General features: G+C 37.8%; 1 protein-coding gene across 1 annotated transcript; it reads left to right on the top strand.

The window, feature by feature from the left end:
- Positions 1 to 166: 166 nt before the first annotated feature.
- Myh1 (myosin heavy chain 1) lies at positions 167 to 24,635 on the top strand. Its single transcript, XM_040269448.2, has 39 exons — positions 167 to 256; positions 1,746 to 1,992; positions 2,101 to 2,244; positions 2,371 to 2,527; positions 3,616 to 3,643; positions 4,417 to 4,531; positions 4,630 to 4,722; positions 4,859 to 4,922; positions 5,589 to 5,687; positions 5,780 to 5,883; positions 6,005 to 6,143; positions 6,357 to 6,475; positions 6,564 to 6,713; positions 7,511 to 7,681; positions 8,129 to 8,441; positions 8,529 to 8,605; positions 9,751 to 9,838; positions 9,925 to 10,042; positions 10,331 to 10,454; positions 10,543 to 10,679; positions 10,778 to 11,033; positions 12,586 to 12,828; positions 12,909 to 13,085; positions 13,877 to 14,022; positions 14,105 to 14,195; positions 14,285 to 14,674; positions 15,484 to 15,610; positions 17,320 to 17,438; positions 17,585 to 17,781; positions 19,001 to 19,184; positions 19,460 to 19,625; positions 19,711 to 19,835; positions 20,265 to 20,573; positions 20,660 to 20,863; positions 21,294 to 21,419; positions 21,508 to 21,678; positions 21,956 to 22,060; positions 22,179 to 22,274; positions 24,377 to 24,635. The coding sequence occupies exons 2-39, from the start codon at positions 1,789 to 1,791 to the stop codon at positions 24,527 to 24,529; spliced, it is 5,829 nt and encodes a 1,942-aa protein (XP_040125382.2). The 5' UTR covers positions 167 to 256; positions 1,746 to 1,788; the 3' UTR covers positions 24,530 to 24,635.

The raw sequence follows: 24,635 nt of genomic DNA, 5'->3' as shown, positions 1-24,635 counted from the left end.
TCTGGAGGACGTGAAGGGATGCTGGCTGCTTGCATGCATGCCACACATCCTGGTTCCCACTGTCCCTGGCAACCTTGCCAGTGAAGCATCAACCTACCCCACAGCAATTTTAATTAGATGTTGTAGTCTACCCAGTAACTTCCTGGTTCCAAATTAAGAATTATAATAATATTATTAGTAATTATTAGGATTTAATCAGAAGAATTTTATTCTTTTTCTTACAGTTCTGACCCAGGTCAAGGTTGCATATCTAAAGGTAAGAGCCTTCCCCCCTCCCCCATTCCTCACAGAGTACAAAAGATTTTCTGCAATGGTTTGGATGGGGCACGGAGTGGGTGCTAAAAAATGAAAGTGTTTCAGTTTCACGACTGATCATGCTTCTTTTTGAAAAACTCTAAGGGGGACTTTATAAATCATTTCTAATTAACTCAGATCCTTTGCAATATATGAAAATGTTTTTTCAGTCTTTGAGAGTTTCATGTAGAGTTTTTCCTATTTCTAGCATTGTAGTTTGTCTTTTAAATGATTATAACATGCAATGTAATAATTCAGAGGGGTTTTCATTTATAGGGAAAATGTGAACTTTCCATGCTACAGTTTTTTACTCAGAACTATATGATATAAAAACTGATATAATATCTAAATGGATGCGCAGAATGGTCTAAATCCTTGCCTTGGAAAAGCTGCTTAACTCCATGTTGTTTCACAATGTGTAAAATAGAAATTTTAAAAAATATAGTATTAAAATGATTTTCAGCAAGAAAAATCATTTTAATGTGTTAGCTGAGTCATTATAATTTGAATGAAAAAATGTGAAATAGTTTATTCAAGTGAGCTTTCCTGGAAAAGGTATCTTTGTTATTACAAAATATATATGATGACCAAGGACAGTATTTATTAATGTTAGTTAAAGCAGCAAAAGATGAATTTGAAAGGAAAACGTTTGTAAAATTTTTACGAGAATATTAGTAATAAGGTAAGAAAACATGTGTAATATATTTTATAATAAATCTTTGAGAAAATACTAAAGACTGATGAAGAAACTGGGTTTGTCAGAATTAAGGGGACAAGATAAATTGATGTATAATAATTTTTTTCCCCAACAGAACAATGTGAAGCATAGCTCTTCACAATTCCACTTTCTTATATATCAATCTTTGTAACTCCCAACTTTATAATAATAACATTTTTACTATGTACAAAATAGTTCCTAAAATTTTGCAACATATGCTTCTCATTCTTTTACCTCAGAAAGCCAGCCCTGAGCCCTTCTCTGCATCCAGCATGTAGTTTTAGAGGTACAAAGGATGTGTAAAGAGAAGAATGCTCCCTGCCTGCAAATTGCTTATAATTTAATAGGGAAAATAAAAATCATGCCTGAAAGATCCCACAGCATCCTGCTGTCATCTTGGCTTTGGGTTCTGCATAAACCAGTGATAGGCAGCTTATAAAGATCAATATATAACAAATGAAACACAGACAGCAGTCAGGATAGATCTCCCAGTAGGTGAGCCAGAAACAAGCATCTCTTTCCAAATGCATGATTGACTAGCTGTCATCACTGGCGCAGAACAAGGAGACTGATATTCCACCTACAACTAAGCCAGGGAGGTGGTGATACCCAATGCAGTGCTAAGCACCCCACGGTCAGTGAATTTAAAACAAACAAAAAAACTCTTTTAAAATGTGATGAATCTAATGGTCTAGCTTATGAATTTCTATAATTTCCTTTCTTTCTTTGCCAGGAGGCAGGGTCCTTAATTGGGCTGCCATCAATAACCTGCAGCCATGAGTTCCGACGCTGATATGGCCGTGTTTGGGGAGGCTGCTCCTTACCTCCGAAAGTCTGAAAAGGAGCGCATTGAAGCCCAGAACAAGCCTTTCGATGCCAAGACATCAGTCTTTGTGGCGGACCCTAAGGAGTCCTTTGTAAAAGCAACAGTGCAGAGCAGGGAAGGGGGGAAGGTGACAGCAAAGACTGAAGCTGGAGCTGTGAGTAAAACATCTGCAGTTGATTAGACTGTTTGAACTACACCTTATTTGGGGTTAGGTTAGCTGACCATTATTTTCTCATCTGATTTCTCCTGTTTTACTGGGTAGACTGTAACAGTGAAAGATGACCAAGTCTTTCCCATGAACCCTCCCAAATATGACAAGATAGAGGACATGGCCATGATGACCCACCTGCACGAGCCTGCTGTGCTGTACAACCTCAAAGAGCGTTATGCAGCCTGGATGATCTACGTGAGTTCTTATGGCCTTCAACTCATAGGGAGCTAATATATATTTTTTAAAGAGTAAATGATTAAAGTTATTGACAAATAATTATACTTCTTTAAAATATGTATTTTCTTTACTTTTTTGGTGCAGACCTACTCAGGCCTATTCTGTGTCACTGTCAACCCCTACAAGTGGTTGCCAGTGTATAATGCAGAGGTGGTAGCAGCCTACCGAGGCAAAAAGCGCCAGGAGGCCCCGCCCCACATCTTCTCCATCTCTGACAATGCCTATCAGTTCATGCTGACTGGTGAGTGGCTCGATTGGTTTTCATGTAAATTATTTTATCACAAAATGTTAGTGTTAAGAAGACATTTAGAAATAATCCAGCCCAATCCTCTGGTTGTTAAGAAGAGGTGACCAAAGCCCAGAGAGGTATATGCTATCAACACTGGGACTAAATCTCAACTATCTATCCCCATGATTCTATCCCCATGAATTTACCAGAACTTGCTAATGCTTCATCCCTGTTTCATTTGTTTACAGGCTTCTTGCTTAGAAACACATAACAGATTTTATATATTTAAATAACAAGAGCAAGTCTAAGTAATATCTGAATCATATCCTGTCTGAATAGAAAAGCAAAATACATTTTAAATCCCTTTATTCCCTTTTTTATTGTTGATTATCAATTATATACTTTTAGAAGTATTAATTATCTTTTAAAAGCCATCAGAGTATATCTCAGGGGTGATAGCCTCTCCTTGAATGAAGATGATGTTTTGGGGTCACATGCATACAAACAGAAGTTGTTCTATTCCCTCATAAAAAGATTTCTTTTTGATTGAGACACACTTTCTCACCTGATCTTTCTTTAACACAATGGTACACGTTTGGGAAGGCCAATCATATTAAGGTTCTAATCTGTGCCATAAGGGGGAAAAAAAAGTTTTTCTTTGTGAGGCAAATTGCCCCATTTAGAAACTAAATCTCAACACTGGCTTGAAGAATGCTATTTCAGCCTGTCAGATCATAGTTCAAACCCATAATATAAAATGAATTTTTCAGTATCATGCATTAATCAATAGACAGCAGGCCATTGAAATCTACAGATGGCAACTCTGGTAGTGTCTGGCTTTGGGGTATGGGGCTCTTTATATTAAATCAACAGGATATACTTCTTGTATTGACTTAAAGAATCTAAGATATGACAACATTTTATGTTTCTCTTTCCCAACTTAATTGGCTTAAGAGTAATATCATGTATAACATGACAATAACATTTTGGAAATACCATTGAAAATATGACACTTATATACTCACATGCCATGTTTCCCTATAGAAAATTTTATTTATGTAACTAATACATATGCTGATTGCTCACTATTTTTCTTTTAGATCGGGAAAATCAGTCTATCTTAATCACGTACGTATTCCTATTCTGAGACTTATTGGTATTTTTTTTCTCACTAGAAAAATGAAAAAAAAAATAGTGAATACCCTCATACTAAAGCAATGGCAGGATCAGTAAGAAACTAGATATCAGTTTAGCTTTATTGTAGGATGTAGACCGAGTCCAAATGTAAAATAAAAATGCTCCAAATTATCTCATTTGCTAGTTTAGTCCTGAAAATCCCACAGGACTTCCCTGGAAGTTGGATATACAAATTACCTTCTATGATCTTAACTAGATCCTAACACAGGGCAGAGAGAGCCCACAGCCTTATGGGAGGAAGAGTTGTTTGGAAATATACCAGTGACACATTTGCAAGTCCTACTTAGGGAAAATCTGTCTCTTCAAAGATATAACTTTCACCTCATCTGTAGTCTAAGGAAGCTGAAGAACAAATGCACATTCCATACAGTTTCTTACTTAATGTTTTATTTACTATGTAGTTGTTGAGTGGCTGCTTTTGTGTATCCCTCGTAACCAGATTAAACACCTAGAAATGAATAAGGAACATTTTTAAGCACTCAAGCAGTATGTGTTAAAATGAATAATGAATGGATTTCTCTATTTGTCAGTGCAAAGCAAGAGAAATAATATGAGCTATTTGTAGGCTGAAAAAAGATCTAGAAGATTCTCTGACAGAAACATATAAAAACATCTAGATGCATGAGGTAGTAAATGCTAATGGTAGAAATTATTTCATTTGTCACAATGCATATTTTCTCATGTATGTTGGTCCTTGTGGACAGTGGAGAATCTGGTGCAGGGAAGACTGTGAACACCAAGCGTGTCATCCAGTACTTTGCAACAATTGCAGTTACTGGGGAGAAGAAGAAGGAGGAGGCAACCTCTGGCAAAATGCAGGTGGGTCTGGCTGCCATGGTCAGAATCCAGGCTCTGTTAGGGCTCTCAGGTATGAAATTCTTGAGCCCCAGATGCAAGAACTGCTCTCTCCTTTGCAGGGGACTCTGGAAGATCAAATCATCAGTGCCAACCCCCTACTGGAGGCCTTTGGCAATGCCAAGACCGTGAGGAATGACAACTCCTCTCGCTTTGTAAGTCTTTTGGTCATAGAAGGGTATTCTCTGTCTTTAGATACCAGAGGAAGCACATTTAAATTATTTCAAAAACATTTCTCTTGTCTACCTCCAAGTTTAGTATATAACATCATCTTTTTTTTTAACTTACAAGGGTAAATTCATCAGGATCCACTTTGGCACTACAGGGAAACTGGCTTCTGCTGATATTGAAACATGTGAGTAACAGAACCTTCTAAACAGAATTCAAGAATGATAAATGATGATTTGGAAGAACACTGTAGCTCCTGCTGAGAGTAAAGCCTATAAAACCCTAGTCTTCTGCCAAACATGCCTGTGATTAGTGCCAGTCTTATCTTGAGCCCACATGTACTTTACCCACTCCAGGCATGAGCTAATGATTCTGTTGAAATCATTGGGAACTAATGGGATTGTCTAAAGTATCTTGTTATCAAACTATTTACACATTTTGCCAGGAAAAAAAAGTAACATTAAGGGTAAACAAATTGCCTATGGGTGGAAGACAGGTTATTTTTTCCTCATCTGAGCCTTGATTACTACTGCTCTTAGTAGCCCCTCTGGCACAGAATGACAAGAGACCTTGGGGAAGGAGCAGTCTTGAGACTCAATTCATTCCAAATGTCAAGGTTCTTCTGTATGAGAAGTAAATGATGTCTTCTGCCAAGTATGTATCACTGCCTTTCTGGAGATGATAGGAGAAACTGCAGTGATATTTGTAGAGACATTGTATGTGGTACCTCATGGGAACACTCAGCTGAAATCTTAAAGGGCCAATAAGATTTAAATGATGACCTCAAGCTCTAAAAATCACTCCAGAGCACTTTTTAATTTTCCCCAAATTCAATGTTTATTATCCATTGCAGATCTTCTAGAAAAGTCCAGAGTTACTTTTCAGCTAAAGGCAGAAAGAAGCTACCATATTTTCTATCAAATCATGTCTAATAAGAAGCCAGATCTAATTGGTAAGAAAAAACTTAAATACATAGCCTAGAAGTTAATTGTTGTACTAATATTATCTAAAATAAAACTTATATCCTCAATTCTGTGTGCTCAGAAATGCTCCTGATCACTACCAACCCATATGACTATGCCTTCGTCAGTCAGGGGGAGATCACAGTGCCCAGCATAGATGATCAAGAAGAATTGATGGCCACAGATGTAAGTTACACATTATGTATAAGAATGACAATAATAGCCCACTGTAGGTGTGGTTAAGAATAAAATTCTCCTAAATAAGTTAGTGTCTTTCTAACTTTTATCCTTTCATCTCTCCTGGTAGAGTGCCATTGACATTCTGGGTTTCACTTCTGAGGAAAGAGTATCCATCTATAAGCTCACAGGGGGTGTCATGCATTATGGGAACATGAAATTCAAGCAAAAGCAGCGTGAGGAGCAAGCTGAGCCAGATGGCACTGAAGGTACCAAACCAACCTCCATCTGAGTTTAATGAAAGAATATAGGGCAAAAAGCTGAATCCAAACTTGTCTCCTTTACAGATGATCTTTGGATGAACATATACAAATTTACCCTCACACAGACCTTTTATAATACAATATACTCACTACTCTCTTCCTATGAATTGTGGGGCCCAAGAGTAGGTCATATTTTGTACCTGAATTATGTTTCTGCAGTTGCTGACAAGGCAGCCTATCTCCAGAGTCTGAACTCTGCTGACCTGCTCAAAGCCCTCTGCTACCCCAGGGTCAAGGTCGGCAATGAATATGTCACCAAAGGCCAGACTGTGCAACAGGTAAGTGCATGATCTCAATGAATCACATCCATCTCAGGCCTCCATGACATGTTTTTGATAATATTAACAAACATTACTGTTTGTGAAGGTGTACAATGCAGTGGGTGCTCTCGCTAAAGCTGTCTATGAGAAGATGTTCTTATGGATGGTCACCCGCATCAACCAGCAGTTGGACACCAAGCAGCCCAGGCAGTACTTCATTGGGGTCTTGGACATCGCTGGCTTTGAAATCTTTGATGTGAGTTAACAGAAAGTTTGTAGCAGAAAAGTTTACAAATTTTGTTGCTGTAGTCATACATGGAAAAGATATATAAAAAATATCTGCACTATAAACTTAATTCACACATGAAAAAGGTTCAAAAGATCATAAAAGAGCAAAAACTTTGAAATAATACAGAACTAAATTTAAACTCCAACTCTGCAATTCGTAACTATGTGATAAGGGGAATGGTATTTAATTGATCACTGAGCAATTTCAATGAAGACCCATAGGTAAAGCATCTTGCATTTCAGATAATACATTCATTTCTGAGATCTTTTTGCCAGTAACAAGATTTCTGAATTTAAAGCTACTAGACAGTCCCAAGCACATAGTGTTTAAGATGATTGTGATTGAGAAGATGGTGAAGGCAAAGATGGCATCAAAGAGATGGTAGAAACACAATGAAAAAATTCAAAGAAAGACTTTAAGATTCCTATCTGACTAATTAAGGGAAGTGATGTTTAAATACCAAGGTATAGAGAATGGAAATGGCATCGTAAATAAATTCAAATTTGTCTGCCTAGGAAAGAATACTACATAGCATAGGAAATAAGGCTACTCTTGGTCCTCTACCTGACATCAGTATTTTCTAAGGTACTATCTCATCTAGAGGACCCATTTCTAAACTTTTTCTATATGTGGACTGATAGAAACTGGATGTAATTTCAGTCAGGGCTTACCACAGGAGGACAAAACCTATTACCCTAAGAGGGAAGTCAGCCTACTCAACTGAGAAAGCCCCTTTCAAAGATAAAACTTTTCCACTTACTTAGTTCAACAGCCTGGAGCAGCTCTGCATCAACTTCACCAACGAGAAACTGCAACAGTTCTTCAACCACCACATGTTCGTGCTGGAGCAGGAGGAGTACAAGAAGGAAGGCATCGAGTGGGAGTTCATTGACTTTGGGATGGACCTGGCTGCCTGCATTGAGCTCATCGAGAAGGTTGGTTTGCTTTTTTTTCAGACCACAGATTATACCACTGTACAAGAAGTGTGTAAAAGAAACTCATAAAACCTTGGTATGTTCTATGATAAAATATTTTTATTTGTACCATGATAAAATATTTTTATTGGATTCTGATAAAGCTACTTTTCAAGTCATGTTTGGACAAATATTGTTCTAAGGCCCTTGGCATAAAGACACAAACTCCCCAAAAGCACTGCCCTCATCTTTCTTATTCTGTCATGTTCCAAAACCTGATATAACACCTTATTCTTCATAGACACTCAATAAATATTTGTTAAATTAGTGACATCTGACCAAAGAGATAAGAGTTCATTAACTCTGTGGAATTAAAGAATGAATTAGTCAAATGGATTATTAATGTCCCATGTTGTTTCTCCAAGCACACAGAATTCATGCACCATTTGTTTCTTTTCATTCTCCCAGCCCATGGGCATCTTCTCCATCCTGGAAGAGGAGTGCATGTTCCCCAAGGCAACGGACACCTCCTTTAAGAACAAGCTTTATGAACAGCACCTTGGAAAGTCCAATAACTTCCAGAAGCCCAAGCCTGCCAAGGGGAAGGTTGAGGCCCACTTCTCACTGGTGCACTATGCAGGCACTGTGGACTACAACATTGCTGGCTGGCTGGACAAGAACAAGGACCCCCTGAATGAGACCGTGGTTGGGTTGTATCAGAAGTCTTCAATGAAAACTCTAGCTTATCTCTTTTCTGGAGCTGCAGCTGCTGCTGAAGCAGGTAATTTTCAATAAGTCAATCTTTTACATAAAACATAAGCAAAGAAAATGTGTATTATGATTGCTTTGTGCTTTCTTTGCCCCACAGAGGCTGGTGGTGGTGGTGGAAAGAAAGGTGGCAAGAAGAAGGGTTCTTCTTTCCAGACCGTGTCTGCTCTCTTCAGGGTAAAAACTTCATTTTCTCTCTAACTGAATATAGGACATTAAATTTTACTCTACTGTGTGGAGAAAGGGATATAAATCTTGCAAGAATTTTAGAACTGAGTATGACTCAGGGAAGCTGGTCAGCCAACAGTGGTAGAACTGAGTTTTAGGGAGCATCTGGATAGTTTGGAAGAGAAGCCTCAATAAATAAGAAAGGAAAGCCAAGAAGTGATGCAAGCGAATGACAAAAATATCAGGTGGCAAAATTCAACTTTGGGGTTTGGGAAGGTCCCCAAGGGAATAGGATTTAGTGTAGCATGAGACTTGCTTGAGCCTCTGGGAGCCTCCAAGTGATTCAGGTACTTAAGCTTATATTAGGATAGCACTGAAATGAATAGATTTTGAAAGCCAAAGACAGATGAATAGTGGTGGGAACTGGAGGGTGAGTCAAAAGAAAGAAATAAAATAAAACAGACATAATAAGAAATGGCTCTTTAGGGAAACTTTACTCTTCTTTTGGCAATTCCATCCCAAATAACTGAAGCTCTGTTATTCCAACTGGGGGATTTCTATAGAATGGAAAACATTTCACCCTGGGTAGCATGGCCTTTGGTTTTCTGTCAATTCCCAGAATGAGATATTAAAAAGGCTATTTTCTACGGAACCAACAGGGGGACACAACTCTGTATCTACAACATAATATATGATAAAGGAATAAACATGTGATAGAGAGGTAGACAAAACTGAAGGCTGGGTAAAGAGAGAAATGGGAGAGCTGGAGGAAGACAGAACTTCCAGAAGCCCAAGCCTGGAATTATTACTAAATGAATTATTACTAAAACCAGACCATATATCTAGGCAGAAGACTAGGTGGAGTATATTTCCATATGTTTAAAGTGTCATACTAAATTTACAGCATAAGCTAGAAAATTCAACAGCATTGAACAACCACTTCAAAAGCTAATAGGAAACATATATAATGTACAAAAATACCAAATCAGATCACATGTTGGGAAAGTAGAAATTCCAGAGATAACTCTTTTGAAAACTCTAATCTAAACACTATTCAATAGAACTGAACCAATGCCAAGAATGGGATCATTATGTCTGTATATATAAAGGTACAAAACACTGCATTTTAAAATCAAATATTCATGACTCTACAGGAGAATTTAAATAAGCTGATGACCAATCTGAGGAGTACTCACCCCCACTTTGTAAGGTGCATCATCCCCAATGAAACCAAAACTCCTGGTAAGAGATTTCCAATATCTTTCCAGACAAGCTCCAACATGTTTGCTGTAGTCCATGAGATATGGCACATACATTCTTTCTTTTAGGTGCTATGGAGCATGAACTTGTCTTGCACCAGCTGAGGTGTAATGGTGTGCTAGAAGGCATCCGCATCTGTAGGAAAGGATTCCCAAGCAGAATCGTCTATGCAGACTTCAAACAGAGGTCAGATGTTTCCATGTGAATAATTTAAGAAATTTCTTTAATTTTTCAATGAAGAATCCTTTATGCCTTCTATTAAAATTGAATAGAAGAGAAAAACTAAGACTATTTATGGACATATAAAAAGTATAAAATCCTTTGAATATACAGAGAATAGATATAAAAGTAGATACAATTTCTTGTTTAAGTTAGACCACCCAATGGCTATGTTGTTCCTATGCTAGGAAGATTTCTTGTTGGTGACAACAGCTATCATATATTTGATATTATTTACTTATTTGGCTTAAACAGATACAAGGTATTGAATGCAAGTGCTATCCCTGAAGGACAATTCATTGATAGCAAGAAGGCTTCTGAGAAGCTCCTTGGGTCCATTGATATTGACCACACCCAGTATAAATTTGGTCACACTAAGGTAACATTCTCTAAATCCAATCTGATACTATTCCTGTTCTTTTGAATTTAATGCAACATTTCTAATCTGGAACACTGCCCCCACACAGGTCTTTTTCAAAGCTGGTCTTCTGGGGCTCCTAGAGGAGATGCGAGATGACAAGCTGGCCCAACTGATTACCCGCACCCAGGCCATGTGCAGAGGGTTCTTGGCAAGAGTGGAATACCAGAAGATGGTGGAGAGACGGTATTAGCAAAGATAATGTTACCTAACCTATCATCCTAGCATTTTAAATTCTGATTCTTGTTATAATCTAATATTGAACATTTCTTTTCCTATCATAGAGAGTCTATCTTCTGTATCCAGTACAATGTCCGTGCTTTCATGAATGTCAAGCACTGGCCCTGGATGAAGCTATACTTCAAGATCAAGCCCCTTCTCAAGAGTGCAGAGACAGAGAAGGAGATGGCCAACATGAAAGAAGAATTTGAAAAAACTAAAGAAAGCCTTGCAAAAGCTGAGGCCAAAAGAAAAGAACTAGAAGAAAAAATGGTTGCTCTGATGCAAGAGAAAAATGACCTGCAACTCCAGGTTCAATCTGTGAGTATCAGAACTCATTTTTCCCCCAATATCATGCTAAAATTTCAGTTCAGTGATCACTAAGGAAAGATCTAGATTCCACATAGCAGAGTGACTTATTATCAGTCTTTTCTAACTCACAATTTCTTTGAATGTTCTGTAAGATTTCATGTACAACATTGCTAAAAATCAATGTGGTAGGATTCCTTGTTGTTCAGGAAGCAAAAATAAACAAACAAACAAAAATCTTTCCTTTCCTCTAGTTGTCCTTCCTGGAAGAATCCTGGATAGGAAATAAAATCTTGGCTACCTAAAATTTTCCCTATTGAAAAAATGCAAATAAAAACAGAAAAATTGACCAATATAGTCAATGAAGAGAGAGAATTTGTAATGAAAACACGTGAACTTGAAAACAGTGTTCTGAGCTTTTATATCTCCTGTCCCCTACAAACTTTCTGCTCAGTTTTATTTTTAGAAACTTTCTACTGCCTGAAAGAGCAGGAGTGTATCAAGGATAATGGCAAGGCTTTCTAGAGATAATGTCAATTTTTATACAAAGCATGAGACACAGAGCTGATAGTCTCTTTCTAAAGACCCAATAAATATTCAGAGGCTTGAGGAAAAATATTTGATGAAGGGCCATTGTCTAATCTACTATTAGGCCCCAAACTGGCATCAAAATCAATAAGAGAAACATTAAAGTTTACACCCTAGTTCTCTGAATTCAGAAGAGGAATCTATTGGGCCCTTGGGTCTATAAATTTTCTACACATAGTTTAAAAACTGAAAGAAAGATGAATTACAAAACAACTAGATTGGTCTATAATTTTCTTGCACTTTGAATAAAGTAGAATTTTCTAAATTGAGAAGAGGGTCATCATACTTTCAAGAATCAAGAGATAATTAAAGGGAATATGTAAGTGTGATTCATCTATTCTCTTCTTCTTTGGGTACAGTATGACCTCTTTTCAACAATATTCCATCAAATACCAATTCAGTAAATATTTTATGTATTACAAATACTAGGGATACAACTTTGAGCAAGAAATATTTTCCATGGTGTCACAGATTTTATTTTTAAACTCTTTTTTCTCTTGAGCAGCACACCTATTATTTACCAAATATCACCTTTTAACATGTCCCCTTCTCCTTCGTTCTTCCATGTGTTCTCTTTAATTCCAAACTATTCTGTCACTGGCGGACAAATCTTCTCTTTAAGTCACTTTTCTGTTATCACCCTTTCCTCTCAGCTACTTCCTAAATACTCAAGCCTTTTATTTACTGGTTCTTCATATTCTAAAGTTTTCTTAAAATAAACATTAAACAAAGAAAACTGATCTGAAATTATATGCCCCACATTAAACCTAGGTCATAGCAAATATAACAATATCAAAATTTAATCAGGAACAATGATTTAAATTTCTTTTTAATCTCCAATTAATAATTAATGGCCAATTAGTGTTTTCTTAATGGTGAAAAGCTAAAAAAACAATGCAATGCCTTAAAATATAATTTGCTTATTTGGGTTTATCTAAGAAACCCAAATCTAAAAGTGTCTATTGTCTCTCCATAGGAGGCAGATAGCTTGGCTGATGCAGAGGAAAGATGTGACCAGCTGATCAAAACCAAAATCCAGCTTGAGGCCAAGATCAAAGAGGTGACCGAGAGAGCTGAGGATGAGGAAGAGATCAACGCTGAGCTGACTGCCAAGAAGAGGAAACTGGAAGATGAATGCTCAGAACTGAAGAAAGACATTGATGACCTTGAGCTGACACTGGCCAAGGTTGAAAAGGAGAAGCATGCCACAGAGAACAAGGTATGAAACATACTCTGTTGCACTGTATCCAGGTTCTTCTCAGTCAGTAGCAGAGGTCACCTCTTTCTTAACCCCTATAGGTGAAAAACCTCACAGAAGAGATGGCAGGCCTGGATGAAACCATTGCTAAGCTGACCAAGGAGAAGAAGGCCCTCCAAGAGGCCCACCAGCAGACCCTGGATGACCTGCAGGCAGAGGAGGACAAAGTCAACACCCTGACCAAAGCTAAAATCAAGCTTGAACAGCAAGTGGATGATGTAAGCCTAAGCACACATGAATTTTCATTCTTATGATTCAATGAGTACTCACCAACTGCTTCCTATGATTAAGAAGTATAGAACATAATCCTCACTGCAAGGGCCAAAATATACACACAAGTAATTTTTCAAAGTCAGTAATTATAGTCAGCTATGAGTAACATATAATATGGTTAAAAAGAGTTAAGGGGAAGAAAGGTTAGTGTGTTCATCAAGAAAATCTGTACAAACAAAAACAGATATTTGGCTAAGATTGAAAGGCTAATGACTATGGGAGGATAAGGAACAGGATTGTATTCTAAGCAGGGAACACAGTAAAGAAGAAATAATGGTCATTAAAGTTTAGACTATTAAGAACAAAGAGAACTCTAAATAAAGAATTTGGAAGATAAATTTGGCTTTAAATGTGATCTGATATCTAATAAAGAACCAATTGAAAAGGTATGAGTAAGGGAAACATTAACAAGAATCACTGTTTGAAATATATTGCCATGGTCTCCATCCCATGTGGTGAGGTATTGATTACAAGGGATTCGAATGGGGAGAGAGATACAGAAGACATGATGTTTCACTAGTAGTTTGTTGTATAGTTCAGCACATTTCACCTTTTAAATGCTGAATCCTTGGACTAGGTAAATATCAACAAGCATGGAATTGATGGGATAATTTTCCTAATTCATATAACAACCAAAATAATTTGCTGATAAGATATGAATTAATATTTAAAAGTTCAACCTGAGACAAAAAGTGATGCATTCTAGGAACTATATTCATATATTACTAACTTTTAGCTTGAAGGCTCTTTGGAACAAGAAAAGAAAATCCGGATGGACCTAGAAAGGGCAAAGAGAAAACTGGAGGGAGACCTAAAATTGGCCCAAGAATCCACAATGGATATAGAAAACGACAAGCAACAACTAGATGAAAAGCTTAAAAAGTAAGAAGCAAGTGACAAAAGTTTCAGGAGCTCAAATTACTATTAGTATTTCTGTGATTGACATAAAATGTTCTTCTACTAGGAAAGAGTTTGAAATGAGCAATCTGCAAAGCAAGATTGAAGATGAACAGGCACTTGGTATGCAGCTGCAGAAGAAGATCAAGGAGTTACAGGTAAGTACATGATCTCCATCACTTTAATTCAACAAGAAAAATAAATGACTGGTACAAGAAACTGAGTTTGTATTTTCCACCATTTCCAGGCTCGCATTGAGGAGCTGGAGGAGGAAATTGAGGCAGAGCGGGCTTCCAGGGCCAAAGCAGAGAAGCAGCGCTCTGACCTCTCTCGGGAACTGGAGGAGATCAGTGAGCGGCTGGAAGAAGCTGGAGGAGCCACTTCAGCCCAGATTGAGATGAACAAGAAGCGGGAGGCTGAATTCCAGAAAATGCGCAGGGACCTGGAGGAGGCCACCCTGCAACATGAAGCCACAGCTGCCACCCTGAGGAAGAAGCATGCAGACAGTGTGGCTGAACTTGGGGAGCAGATTGACAACCTGCAGCGGGTCAAGCAGAAGCTGGAGAAAGAGAAGAGTGAGATGAAGATGGAGATTGATGACCTTGCTAGTAACATGGAGACAATCTCCAAATCCAAGGTATAATTATGATTTAAGTCTCAAGGAGGTTTTTGTAGGACAGAAACTTTCAATAATTGGCAAGAAGAGACTTGGGTGTGAAACTTTCAATAACTGGCAAGAAGAGACTCGAGTAATAAAAGCTGGGGCACTTGGAGTAGGGAATTAACCCCAGCTTGCTCACTCTTTACTCAACAATAGACATACCCAAATAATATGGAGGCTGAAAACTTAGCCTATTTCAAATAAAAAAAAAATACATCCAACTTGAGATTTTTAAAACACTTCATATTGATTACTGAGCTTTTATTTTCCCCTTAGACACAATATAATTTGCTATTCACAAACATCTCATGAGCTGACTTAGTTGTTATTAATCTCATATCAGTGAATACAATTTACTAAAGATGTTAAATTCTTTTTTAAATTTTTTAAATACTTTTTTGGCTGTAGATGGACATAATACCTTTATTTTATTTATTTTTATGTGGTACTAAGGATCCAACCCTGTGCCTCACATGTGCTAGGCAAGTGCTCTACCAATGAGCCACAACCCCAACTCAAGATATTAAATTCTCAAAGCAATGTTTCTCCTCCTCCTCTTCCTCCTCCTCCTCTTCCTCCTCCTCCTCCTCGTCCTCCTCCTCCGTCTCCTCCTTCTCCTTCTCCTCCATCTTCTCCATCTAAGGTCCTTGTTGTTTTTATTTGTTTATAATAATAGTTTATTCTCAAAGTAAATGATTATTGCAGCTATGTAAGTTTCAGATTACTGAAATTTTCTTGGGGGAAAATACTTGCTTGAGATGCCTTCTACTACTTTTTGAATGCAGGGAAACCTTGAAAAGATGTGCCGTACATTAGAAGATCAAGTCAGTGAGCTCAAGACTAAGGAAGAGGAGCAACAGAGGCTGATCAATGAGCTGACGGCACAGAGGGCACGCTTGCAAACAGAATCAGGTGGGCCATTTACTGTTGCTTATCTAGAATGCAGATTTACCCTGGCTATGTTACTCTAGATCATATATTACTGCTCCTGGAGGTATTTACTAATATGAACAAATTATTGACCACTGGCATGTACCTGCTTTCTTTCATAGATTGATGAATCAATTGATGGTTCAATCATTTCAGGTCCTTTGGTTTGGGAACATTTTAAAGCAGATTTGGTTTTAATCAAAAAGTTATCAAATACCAAGAGTATCCCCACAGTAACCCTATCACCTTTTTCAAAATGCTTTCACAAACTACTTGTTTGTTTTCCTCATTAGCCTGTGTAATGTTATCTCTACTGTAAAGACAACAGATTATGGAAATGATGAAGTAACTTATCCAAGAATACTTACTCCTGTGTTTTTCCTGAAGTCTTGCCAACTGCTGATAACTAGCACAGTCAGGCAGGGCAATATTCTGGATAACAACTCAGCCACATAGAATTCAAGTAAGATTGTGTATTTTTGATTAGCAAAATTGGAAAGTCTCTGTATTTACTCTTTTTACTACTAACTTGTCCAACTTTCTACCAAAGTTCTTACCTCCCTAAATAAGAGGTAACATGATGGAAATTGGGGGTAATTTCAGTTATCAGAGAAATAGGCAGGTGAAAGTGTTGGAGAACAACTTGACTCTTTCCCAATTATGCAATTTTTTTCAGGGAGGGGTACCAGGATTGAACTCAGGGGCACTCAGCTGATGAGCCACATCCTCAGTCCTATTTTGTATTTTATTTAGAGACAGGGTCTCACTGAGTTGCTTATCACCTCACTTTTGCTAAGGCTGGCATTGAACTTGTGATCCTCCTGCCTCAGCCTCCAAAGCTGAGGGGACTATCATGCCCGTCTTAAATGTTTTTTATAACAAGATTCAAAGTAAAGTTTTTAGTTATAAAGGCAAGAAGTACATTTCCTGAAAATAAAAACTATATTCTCAAAGAGTCAAAAAGCTCCTTGTGTTTTGTTTCATTCTTCATACATGTTTATTCCTAGTAATAATTAATTGCTTATTAGTAAGTCAATACTATGAAAGAAATAAAACTTGTGATTCTTATTAAAGTCAAATGAGATGTTTTCCAAGTAACTAGGTTAAAAAAAATGGTGCTGAAGGTTTTCCTCCTCTTCTAATATAATCTAGTGTATATTCTGAATTACAGCACTTAAAGAATTGAAGACAAATTTAAATGCCATTTCATTTAGGAACTGATTAGTTATTCAGAACTAACTCATCCTGGGCTTAGGAGGACCACTAATCATTTATTAATATAAAAATGCTTCTAAACTTTTCTTTTGAGCATCACTTCTACTTATAGAATCAATTGTTTAGAGCCTCCTACATTTCATAGAATAAGTTTTGTTTGTTTGTTTCAATAAACTTTCAGTGGTCAGAAAACCAACACCACTGCCTCAGGTAAAAAGCACTGAATGTTTCATTGGTTTGATTTACATTTCTTTTCACAGGTTTCTTCATCACTTTCTACTGTGATCATATAATCTTAAATGTCATCTGAAGTCTTTGGGGTTGTTCATAAGCATGTAATATACTTTGAAGGTCTCCATACTTCTTATTTTTCCATAGATTTGCTCATCAGGGTTGAAGCAGATATTGGTGTTTTTTGTATTCATTCTCTCCAGCATCTAAGTCAGGTTGAGTTTTCTGGATCTTGGTGTTCACAGGCGAATATTCACGTCAGCTGGATGAAAAGGACTCATTAGTTTCTCAACTCTCAAGGGGCAAACAAGCATTCACACAGCAGATTGAGGAACTGAAAAGGCAGCTTGAAGAGGAAGTAAAGGTAAATCCTACTTGTCATCAGTATAGTTGTTTTTTGGTTGTTTTTAACTTACTTTTACAAATTTTCTACTGGTGATCTATAGGAGCTTGGGGAATAAACACTACTTTAAAGATATAAAATTAGGTTGCCAATCTGTATATTCTCAGGCAAAGAGTGCCCTGGCTCACGCTCTCCAGTCCTCCCGTCATGACTGTGACCTGCTTCGGGAACAGTATGAAGAGGAGCAAGAAGCCAAGGCTGAGCTGCAGAGGGCCATGTCCAAGGCCAACAGTGAGGTTGCTCAGTGGAGGACTAAATATGAGACTGATGCCATCCAGCGCACAGAGGAGCTGGAGGAGGCCAAGTATGTTCTGGATTTAGTTAAAATGGAAATACTTCTGTTAACAAAGTACATCTGTTATGAGTTCTAAATGGGCAAAGAGGATCCCTGTTCCCTCCCACCAAAACATAAATACAACCCTAAGCAAGAAACACAAGCGCCCTTGGATAGGGAAAGAAATGACAGTAGCGATTTGGAAGAGAAAAGGATAAAAGACAAGAGGAAGCTGAATAATTCATTTTTAAAGGGGGAACTTTGGACTTCATTTCATCTACACAGGGACTAATTGAATAAAAGTTACTTGCATTCTGCCATTTCTCTTCCCTCTCAACCACTAATGGAATAATTGGTCCAGGGTAATGGGTGTAAAACTTTAAAGCTCAGTTCTTTCTTTTTAGATGTAAAAATGTGATTATATGTACATTTATTTTTTGTAGGGGAAAAGTAGAGATATGTTGTTAAAGACCAAGATGTATAAGAAAATGCTGTAATAAGAAAGAAAATACAGTATTTAAAAAGGAGTAAATATTCAAAATAATTAAAAACTAAATTGTAGGAAGAAGAATATGGACAAGAAAGGAACCAACAGATTTGACAAAAGTTTAAGATGACATTGAGTCATTTTTTCCTTCTGGAATGAATGTTTTGGTAAATGCTTAGGAGAGATTCTGAGATGAGTTTTCAAAGCAAAATATATATTGAGTTGGGAAAGCTTCTTTTAATTAGTGGATTAATAAAAAGCCAGTAAAAAATAAGGGATATAATTAAACATACAAAATCAAGTGTATTTCATTTGAATTCAATATATCCAACACTTGAGTCCTTAATATGTATGACAGCTCACAAGAATACAAAGATTGGTATGATACAGACTCCACCTGCTTGGGATTAAAATTAAGTAGAGGCAGGCATGAATAACATTAATTCAAGGTAGATGTGAATATTCTACAAAGGAAGAATAAACCAGCTACCTCGAAGATGCCTCAGACTTGTCATGGATAGCCTTAATGACAGACTCTGTGTCCAACAAAATTGAAATTTGAAAGTTTTCAGTATTTGTTGTAGGGTAGTAGCAATGGGTTAATATAGAAGTGGAAGCACAAAGCAAGCCTGAGAAGTGAAGTGTTAAAGAGGTCTGCCCATGGGAGTTGCTCACTTGTCCCCACTTGAAACACCTAAATCTGTTGGTAGTGAATCACTATCAATAGTGATTCACTTCTATCACTCGTATTTCACTGTTTAGGAAGAAGCTGGCTCAGCGTCTGCAGGATGCTGAGGAACACGTGGAAGCTGTGAATGCCAAATGTGCTTCCCTGGAGAAGACAAAGCAGCGGCTGCAGAATGAGGTGGAGGACCTCATGATTGATGTGGAGAGAACAAATGCTGCCTGTGCAGCCCTGGACAAGAAGCAAAGGAACTTCGATAAGGTATTCTATCCCATCTGCTTCCATATTCAACACATGATTAACCAGAGCCTGTGACCTTCCGTGTGCCTCATCAAACCACCTGAGGGTTGTTCTCAGTAGCTTGCTTCTCTGGTAGGTGGGTGTGAAGGAGATGTTCCTGTGCTTCCTAGTCTTCTCTGTCACAATTAGTTTTCAGTCCCAGATCACTTCAATTCTGGCTGGGAGCTGCCAGAATAGATGGCTTTCATTCCATCAAACTTTCTCTCTAAGTTTCTGGACCATTTCTTGCCCTTTAGATCCTGGCAGAATGGAAACAGAAGTATGAAGAAACTCATGCTGAACTGGAAGCTTCTCAAAAGGAGTCCCGTTCCCTCAGCACAGAACTGTTCAAGATTAAGAATGCTTATGAGGAATCCTTAGACCAACTTGAAACCTTGAAGCGGGAAAATAAGAATTTGCAACGTGAGTATATTTTACCTGTTCTTTAATAAAAGATTTGAAAGAATGTTTCCCCTCTCAACGAAATTCTCTATTTGTTCACCAACAGAGGAGATTTCTGATCTCACTGAACAGATTGCAGAAGGAGGGAAACGTATCCATGAACTGGAAAAAATAAAGAAGCAAATTGAGCAAGAAAAGACTGAACTTCAGGCTGCTTTAGAGGAGGCAGAGGTAGACATTTTATTTTACACTCTAAAAGGAGTTAATTCATTTCTTTTACACTCTAAAACAATTACAAGAGAAATTAAGGTCTAGTGAATGCAAGGATTATTGAATCACGAGAAATGAAAAATGATTTTTACTCTGTGTACTATAAAGATGAAGAATTAAATATGTATAAGAATAAAACAACTATACATTAAGAACTGTGCTAGAGAATGAGAAAACAAAGATAAGTAAGTTAAGTAATGGTCCTGCACTCAAGGGCATGATCTAGCTGTGGAGATAGAGGCATACAAAACAATAACACATTTGTAGACATTTCTTGAACAATAGAATAAAGATGTATCATGGCAGCACAAATATAGGAAACTAATTCCTATTTCTAGAATATTACACACTTCTATACCCCTGCTAATGTTACTTTTTTCGGACTTTAAGGCATCTCTTGAACATGAAGAGGGGAAAATCCTGCGCATCCAGCTTGAACTGAACCAAGTCAAGTCTGAAATTGACAGGAAAATTGCTGAGAAGGATGAGGAAATTGACCAGCTGAAGAGAAACCACATTAGAGTCGTGGAGTCAATGCAGAGCACACTGGATGCTGAGATCAGGAGCAGGAATGATGCCATCAGGATCAAGAAGAAGATGGAGGGAGACCTCAATGAAATGGAAATCCAGCTGAACCATGCCAACCGCATGGCTGCTGAGGCCCTGAGGAACTATAGGAACACTCAAGGCATACTCAAGGTAAATGGCTTCAAAAGATGGTCCTAGGACAATTGTAATGACTGCAGCCTGAGAACATGATATCTCAATGATCTCTCATTGCACAGGATACCCAGCTGCACCTGGATGATGCTCTCCGGGGCCAGGAGGACCTGAAGGAACAGCTGGCCATGGTTGAGCGCAGAGCCAACCTGCTTCAGGCTGAGATTGAGGAGCTGCGGGCCACACTGGAGCAGACCGAGAGGAGCAGGAAAATCGCAGAACAGGAGCTCCTGGATGCTAGTGAGCGTGTCCAGCTCCTCCACACCCAGGTGATTATAATACTAGAATGGTAAATAAAGTATAAAGGAGGGGCTTAGGGTATAGCCCAGTGGTAGAGCACTTGTCTAGCATGCATGAGGCCCTTGGTTCCATCCCCAGCACCACCAAAACAAAAAATAAAGGAATGAAGATGAAATTCTTGCTCAGATCTTAGTGCTACTTAGAAATTTATTCATAATGTGTCATGGAGAATTAAGTTTAAAACTTTCAATATTTTTGCATAACAATATTTTTGTTAATCTGAACTAAGACATACAGAATTATCTTTTAAAAATATATTTAAAATTTATCTTTTAAAAATATATCAGATTCTTTATGGAACAACAAAGGATACTAGTTAACTAAGAGTTCATTAGAGCATTGGACATGCTAATTTTGCTCTCATGTACTTAATATTTCTAAATTTGATATTTTAACCAGAACACTAGCCTGATCAACACCAAGAAGAAACTGGAGACAGACATTTCCCAAATCCAGGGAGAGATGGAGGACATTGTCCAGGAAGCCCGCAATGCAGAAGAGAAGGCCAAGAAGGCCATCACTGATGTGAGCAGAGGACAACACATTGATGGGTAAACTTGAATCCCACTGTGCTCTCTCAGCTATTAACTGATTCTGTTTTACTACTAACCAGGCCGCCATGATGGCTGAGGAGCTGAAGAAGGAGCAGGACACCAGCGCCCATCTGGAGCGGATGAAGAAGAATCTGGAACAGACAGTGAAGGACCTGCAGCACCGGCTGGATGAGGCTGAGCAACTGGCACTGAAGGGTGGCAAGAAGCAGATTCAGAAACTTGAAGCCAGGGTAGGTCTTTTCAACATGTATTCCTATCACATTCCCAACCAGCTTATAACTCTGAATAACTAGTATTGCTAGATGATGAGGGCATCCTAAGATAAAGGAGAGATATTCCCTACAGTCTGAGAACTCATAATGGGGCAGTTGGATGAGGACATCAAAATCCGCATATGAAGGTGTTAAAAGAAATATGTGGATCATTTGAAGAAGTAGAAATTCATTGAGTAAATGGATGATAGTAAGTTTTTCTTTTATTTTTTTTTTAATGTCCACTTTCTTTCAGGTACGTGAACTTGAAGGAGAAGTTGAAAATGAACAGAAACGCAATGTTGAGGCTGTCAAGGGCCTGCGCAAACATGAGAGAAGAGTGAAGGAACTCACTTACCAAGTAAGGAAAATGGCCTATCTCGGTTCTTACCCAACTACAATAGATTAAAAACTGTGTACAACAAAAGATGATGATATTGATACTTTCAAGAAATTCACTCCTTAAAATATTATTTCAGACTGAGGAAGACCGCAAGAATATTCTCAGACTCCAGGACCTTGTAGACAAACTACAAGCAAAGGTGAAAGCGTACAAGAGACAAGCTGAGGAAGCGGTGAGTTTAGAAGCCTTGGGCAAGAGTGACTGGGCAGCCTCTAGTTCTCAGATGTTACTAGGCTGATTTAGTCAAAGGGATAAAATAAAGGATGAGTAAAATGAGGGAAGAAAATCAAAGAAAAATGATTGAGTGAAGGCCTGACAATGAGATGAAACCAAACATTTGACAAGTCAGAGAAAATGTTCTATGGAATATGTAACTCAGTGGTGGAGTGTGGGCTTGACACATAGGAGGCCCCAAGTTCTATTCCAAGTATATGCAAGGACCCATACACATACGCACACAACATTTCTAGGAAGGAGAAAGAGCAAATGCAAAACTTTTTTTTTTTTTTTTTGGTACCAGGGATTGAACTCAGGGGCACTCAGCCACTGAGTCACATCCCCAGCCCTATTTTATATTTTATTTAGAGACAGGGTCTAACTGTGTTGCTTAGTGCCTCACTTTTGTTGAGGCTGGCTTTGAACTCGCAATCCTCCTGCCTCAAGCCGCTGGGATTACAGGTGTGCACCACCACACATCAAACTCTTTTGAATGTAAAAGAGTTTGATTCAAGAAGCAGAAAGATAAGGAAGAGAACAGCCTTAGAGGGGGCTGGAGAACTAGGCAGAAGGCAGATCACAGTGTCTTCCAGACCATAGCAAGACATCTGGATTTTATTCTAAGTACAATAGGGTACTGGTTTTCACCTGGGTCAGTCATGACTTGATTTATATTTTTTTGAAGAATATGTGGAGAATACCATATATCCTGAGTAACATCAGTGGGCACAGGGAGACATATCAGGAGGTTTTCCAGGTGGTTTTGTGGCTTGGATAATATAGTAATAGAGCAGAAAGAAAGAAGTAGAAAGATTCAAAATATGTTCTGGAGGAAACACAACATAAGATATGGTAACAGGTTGCACTTGTGATGGTGAAAGAAAGGCAATCGAGGGAACTCATCAAGTTTACAGTATAAGTAACCAGGTGGATAGCATTAACAATGGCTAAAATGAGGAACTAGGGAAAACCAGATTTGCAGGGCAAGAAGGAAACATGAATTCTGTTTTAGATACATTAAATATGAAATGCCATTATATATTCAAGTCATGCCAACTATAGAGTTGAATTTAAGAGTCTGGAGCTCAGAGGTCTCAGTTATGTTCAAACCAGTAGATTCTTGGGGCTCCACCTTCTCTCATTTTCCCATCCCATAATTAATCTAAAATAATAATTAAATAATGCCAATTTCCTAAATACAAATATACATATCTATATATCACAAATGAGTTCTTCTGGTTGTTGATTGTTTTTATTTTTTTCCCTGGCCTCTAATGTCTGAGAGAAGAGAGAGGGTGGGGAAGTGTGTGTGGTGGGGAGACAGGGAGAGAGAATAGAGAAAGACCCACGTGTGCACATTCACACTCATACCTTGGACAAATTGCTTAAGTTTTAGTTCCTCTTTCCTCATCTGTAAAAGGATGATTGAGGTGTTGTGTTTTTTTTTTTAAGGTATGCTATTTAGTGATTCTAAGTTTTATGAATGTTCCAAATTTGAATGTCACATCTGGGGAGGATTCTTAAAGAGACTTTTAGAAAAACAATGAATTACGGAGAATAAACTAGAAGTGATCTTCTCAAATTCTCTGCTATATACTTAAGCATAATCAGAGACCACTCAGACTTTTTTAGGAAATTATATACTTGTTTAATTTGTAAACCTAATTAAGTGGCAACAATTTATATTCAAGGCTAGCATTTTGGTTTAAAATAGATTGCCTTCGTGCATTTTTAAAAGATTTGGTGTTCCATTCTCAAGATCCTGGGGAAAAAGAAAGAAAGAAAAAGATTGAAAACCTGGCATATTTAGTTATAGTTCTAACATGTTTAGCTTTTCTTAAAGTTCAGAGAAAAAATATCATTTGCCTTTCCATATTATTTGAGTTTAGGAGCATAAAAGTAAATAATACAACAACAACAACAAAAAAGCATTTCTCTAGATTTCTTTAAAAATTTTACTAGTGAATCATTTTTAAGTAAAAAGAAGTTCAAATCACATTGACCTAAAAATCTAGAAATTTGAACATTTCTTCCTCATAAATGCATTCCCATTCACAGGAGGAACAATCCAATGTCAACCTTGCCAAATTCCGCAAGATCCAGCACGAGCTGGAAGAGGCTGAGGAACGGGCTGACATTGCTGAGTCCCAGGTCAACAAACTACGGGTGAAGAGCCGGGAAGTTCACACAAAAATCATAAGTGAAGAGTAATTCATCCAAATGGTGAAAGTGACCAAAGAGGCACAAAATGTGAAAATCTTTGTCACTCTGTTTTGTACTTATTACTTTTGGAGATAAAAAATTTATCTGCCAAGAA

This window comes from Ictidomys tridecemlineatus, chromosome 3 (assembly GCF_052094955.1).
Source record: "Ictidomys tridecemlineatus isolate mIctTri1 chromosome 3, mIctTri1.hap1, whole genome shotgun sequence".
Lineage (NCBI taxonomy): Eukaryota > Metazoa > Chordata > Mammalia > Rodentia > Sciuridae > Ictidomys > Ictidomys tridecemlineatus.
The sequence above is the reverse complement of the archived record's forward strand: the minus strand, read 5'-3'. Positions and strand labels throughout refer to the sequence as shown.